General features: G+C 28.6%; 2 protein-coding genes across 2 annotated transcripts; one reads left to right on the top strand and one right to left on the bottom strand.

Annotated features, from left to right (window-relative positions):
- Positions 1-1985: 1985 nt before the first annotated feature.
- LOC119671136 (transcription factor Adf-1-like) lies at positions 1986-3172 on the top strand (the record flags this gene model as incomplete). Its single annotated transcript, XM_038081662.1, is given in 3 exon segments — positions 1986-2230; positions 2280-2418; positions 2474-3172. Coding segments are annotated over 3 exon segments (945 nt in total). The 3' UTR covers positions 3108-3172.
- Positions 3173-3246: 74 nt separating this feature from the next.
- On the bottom strand, positions 3247-4886 carry LOC119671135 (ubiquinol-cytochrome-c reductase complex assembly factor 1-like). The gene is made up of 4 exons (XM_038081661.1): positions 4428-4886; positions 4073-4306; positions 3762-4013; positions 3247-3696 (listed from the first exon to the last, which is right to left on the bottom strand). Exons 1-4 carry the CDS (start codon positions 4482-4484, stop codon positions 3412-3414), a joined length of 828 nt encoding a protein of 275 aa, XP_037937589.1. The 5' UTR covers positions 4485-4886; the 3' UTR covers positions 3247-3411.

Below are 4886 nucleotides of genomic sequence, written 5' to 3'. Positions count from 1 at the left end.
AAGATTGTAATTAAAAATTTATGAAAAAAAAGAAAATACTTGTTTGATTTTAAAATCGTCGATGATAGACAGGACTAACCACATATTAGGTCTGTACTCGTAGTAACTTTGAGTAACACTGTGTATACACAAGTGTGTCCCACCAACAAATTTTCGAGTAAATGCGATAATCTGAGAGCGTAACATCCCTGCCAAAATTTTAAAATTCTACACAGACTTTACTCGTACATTTTATTTCAAGTAAAATTTGCGTCGATATGTGAATCAGCTGTTTTAGTTTCAATTTAAATTTTTGTATTGTTTATTTGTGCGGTACTGGTGTTCTCACCAGACTAAACAAAGCTGTTCCATGAGGATCTTTGTAAAGAGCGTAATTTGGCACTTTATTTGTGTTACGCTCTCATTTTGTACTTTACTTGTGTTTACCTTGAGTTTTAGTACGAGTAGCTCGTGGAACAGATATATTGTGTTCTTCTTATTGTTATCGAATAATGATGTTAACACATTACCTATAACGAAAGGACCTATAACGAAAGCCAGACTCCACCTAAACACAAATAGGTTTTGTTTTTTTATTTGGTTTGCAATTGAACAAAAAAAAAAAAATATTATGGATTGTTAGTATTATTAATAGTATCAATAAACATAAGATAAAAAATAATTTTAAGAAGTTGCATCTTCCCTTTTTAAAAATTCTAAAGATAAATACCTCATTATTGAAGATTGTCCACAATTTCTTGATCTGGATTACATATTTGAATGTATTATTAATATATATTTTATTCAGTTTCGATATAATTTTACATAGACGAAATAGATTTATTAAAATTGATGAAGCCTTTAAATCGTTTCTTTCCTTGAATATTTAAACAAACTGCACTAATCAGAAGCTCATATTTCAAGAATTCTTTAATATATTCCTTAAATTTATTATATAAACTTTATATTCGATGATAACAATTAGCTTGCTTTTTTTTTGTTTATCTTAACAACTAAAAGACAATCTGAGTATTCAGACGCTAGGTGTATTCATCGTAGTTCTGTAACTCGGTAATTACTACAGTCATAATGTGACAAACGTCTATATATATAAACGCCCTTTTTTAATTCTTTTAAGATAAATTTGCAAAATTGACAGTGAAAGTAGGAGATTTTTTACATAAAAGATAAAAATTGGTAAGAAAAGGTAGAAAAAGTTTAATTTAAGTAAAATTTCATTTATTTAAATTTTTATGTCCATTATATTTAATCATTTATTATTTTTTTAACTAAATTTAAGTTTTACTCAACATAAGAATATTTTATAGAATATCAAAAAAATTATGAGACTTGATGATAAGGTAGTTCGGTAACTTTTTGATTTCATAGGAATAAAAAAATAACATTATTGGTTAAGTTCCTATTAAGCAAAACAAGCAGCTAAACTCCTATTAAATTTAACAATCACCTAAGATTCCTTTACTGAGTTATGGCTAAACATGCTTGTTAAAGTCAATTAATATTTTGTTTTATTTGTGTTAAATAAAATCAAAAAAATTCCATGAAGAATATCTACAAAAATCTTATCTAACTTTATTTAAATTCTGTTAAATATTTCACAATAACAAAATGAAAATCAGTTGTTTTACTGAACTTCAAAAAAAATTATGTTGAAGTTCATTATTATTATTATATATTATTTAATATGTTTATTAATTAATATTTTTTAATACTGAGATGCCTCCGTTTATAAAGAAAAAGTTATCACACTCTCTACCATTAAAGTATGGAATGGTAAGATTGAATTCTGTGGTAAATATTCTATTTATTGTACAGTCAAAAATTTTATTGCCAATTTGGTTCAAAAAGGTACATGTTTCATAATTAAAACTTGGTAAAATTTTATAGATTGGCGTACCTACTCGCCAACCATATATAATGTTTAACAATTTGTAAATTCGCTTTAAAGCAAATAGTCTGGTCACCTTGTTCTTTGCATTTTTCAGTAGTCATCCCTGATTTTGAAATGTCAAAACAAATGATGCCAGTGCAAAGCCCAAAACGAAAACAATAACAAATATGACGACAAGAACTAATTATAAAAAAAATCGTTCATTTGATTATAAACTAATTAATTTAGTTCAAAAGTATCCAATTTTATTTAAAAAACGAAGTGGTATTAATCACTACCAAGCTTTGAAGACGAAAAATGTTATATGGCAGCGGATTGCAGATGAAATGGAATCGACAAGTAAGTAAATCTTTAATTAAATTATCAGAAGTTAAACTTTAATTTTTAGAAACAATTTGTATAAAACGATGGATTAATTTGCGCGGGCAATACACAAAGGAACTACGTATGTCCAGAGAATTATGCCCAATCAAAGGTACTTTACGCGGTTCACATTGGCCATACTTAGAACAACTTAATTTTCTTAAGTATAAATGAAAAGTAGTTTACTTTAATAGTCACAACAGATTTTACATATTACAGAATTGAAGAAAGTGTGAGCTCACCTACTGGATCAGGCAATAAAAGTGAAACTGACTTAGAAGTAGATAATGATGAAGATAGACAAGTTAATTGTGGGAAGCTTCCAGAAAATATTATAACTGATGATATATTGGAAAAGCTAAAAAATGAAGAATTTGTTGTTGTTGATGAAATGGATCAGAATGCAGAAACATTTAAGTCTATTCCACCTAATGAAATAAAGCAAGAAGAACCTTTTAAAACATCCCATGTAATAGAGCAACAACCTATTGCAATATCCTCATATGTTAAAGTAATGCAGCAACAAGTTATTGAAACACAACATGCCAAATCAATGATACACCAACCTATTGTAATACCACAAATCAAAGTAACACAGCAGCAACCCACTGCAACACCCCATATTGATATACTAGAGCAGCAACCTATTCAAGTACCTGATGCTAAAGTAATAAAGCAAGAACCCGTTGAAAAACCTTTCAGCCTAGAAAATGCTTTAGTTGAAATAAGTACACATTTAAGAGATTTTGATGACACAAACAGATCTGTTGTCGAACAAAGAATTTTAGATTTTTTACGTAAAGTACCCCTTAATACTACAACTTTGAAGTATATTAACAACTTAGAAATATAAAAAATAACTAGAGGTTATAAAATAACTACATTTGATTTTAACTTCCCAACACAAAAATTACACTTTATTACGGAGAATGTTTTCCATTTTAAATAATCCTTTTTTGTTGATATAATTTAAAGTCAGCTTTTATTTACAGTAAGTTTTATTTTGGTTTTCATGTAACTCGTAAATAGAAAATTTCAGTGTCGAAAAATTTTTGTAAAACAATTTTCTATTCAACATCATAATAAGAAGTCATAGAAACAGATTTTATATTCTTCTAAACACGGGGCATTTTTAAATAATTATTATATTATTTAAACTATTTTACAGTAATCTTGTTTAACTCAACCCAAGGTATTTTTGGCTTAATAATAAATTCCTCCCGCGATAATTGGTCCAGCATAATCATTTGGATTCGTACATATTTGACTAGCCGTTCAATTCGCTCATAATCCTCACAATTCATTTCAAAAAATCTACGCCATAGCGCTCCAGCCATAATGCTGTCATTCGACATTGCTCCTTCGTCGTAAGCTATTAGAGCAGCCTGAAACTGTTCGGATAAAATTTCTATCTGTTTGCGTGTTTGAGATGGATTATTTGCCTATATAAAACAAGACTTAGTCATTTGGATTTTCTTTGAATAAGGTTATTTTAATTTTAACTTACACCCAATTTTTTTGCACGCATATTTACATCACCCCACATAGCTTCCACAATACAATTACGAAGAAAACGTCCGTCTTCTCCTGACTCTGAACCCTCTGCCATTGCGCGGACCAATAACATCCAGACATGCAATTCTGTAACAAGAAACCAAGAATTGAAGGTATTTGGCAGTTTGAAATCCCGAAAGAAAACTAAATAGTTAATTTTGTCTGCTACTGTTTCATACAGCATATGACTTGCTACTTTAAGACGCTAACAAGAATATATAAAATTAACAATTAGTTAATAAACATATTTTTATAAATACGTACTGATTTTGAATTTGGTGCAAGTCCAACTTTATGTAGTACACGTTTAAGTATGCCATTTTGTTGTTGTAATTGTTGTTTTGTTTGTTTATTTATTAAATTTGTTTCTGCCGTGCAATATTTCCTTTTCGAAAGCTGTGGATGAATTTTGTTAATATGACAAGCATCTGTAAGACTATCAAAATATAAGAACTGTTGATTCCGCTCAGTGTTTGTAGTTGTCTGCAGTTGAGCGATCTAAATAGAATAAAAATAAATAAACATTAATATAACGTTTACATAAGACATGTCAGTGGGGTTCATTAAATTTTATGTGAATCGAAAATTAAAATAAGTTTGAAATTAATAATGCACTCACAGCTGATAAACATTGCTTTGTATTTGAAAACTTTGCTATAGAACGCAAATTAATCATTATTTTTAATTTTATTAATTTAAATTTTTGTACACATTAAATTAATACTTGCACTAAAAACAACCTCTGCAACTGTCAAACAAAAAATGATGCCACCATATTTTTTTAGAATCATGTGCTTTTTATCGCATTCGTTTTAATAAGAAGAATTTAGATTCATAGGTATATTCTTCCGACCAGAATGCTTCAATAGAACACATGTGGCTTAAAAATTAACATGCAAATCAAAAATAAATTTCACAAAAATAATCCCACTTTCCTGAAAGTGCTTAATGGATTAGCCACTCGAACTACAATAGTGCCAAGTTTTAAAACTGATCTCTTATGAATGATTTTTGGATTAAAAAGGAAACCTCCAATCAGATGACAGGAGTTTGTTTATAATATATAACTGTTGCGAAT

The sequence above is a fragment of the Teleopsis dalmanni genome, chromosome 1 (assembly GCF_002237135.1).
Source record: "Teleopsis dalmanni isolate 2A chromosome 1, ASM223713v2, whole genome shotgun sequence".
Lineage (NCBI taxonomy): Eukaryota > Metazoa > Arthropoda > Insecta > Diptera > Diopsidae > Teleopsis > Teleopsis dalmanni.
This window is presented reverse-complemented; position numbering and strand designations above follow the sequence as displayed.

Excerpts from the sequence above, each read along its gene's own strand:
- LOC119671135 (XM_038081661.1), bottom strand. The coding sequence starts at position 4,484 with ATGATTAATTTGCGTTCTATAGCAAAGTTTTCAAATACAAAGCAATGT. Across the intron at positions 4,307-4,427 it reads CAAAGCAATGTTTATCAGCT|ATCGCTCAACTGCAGACAAC; the intron begins GTGAGTGCATTA and ends TATTCTATTTAG. Across the intron at positions 4,014-4,072 it reads TTGCACCAAATTCAAAATCA|CGTCTTAAAGTAGCAAGTCA; the intron begins GTACGTATTTAT and ends TATTCTTGTTAG.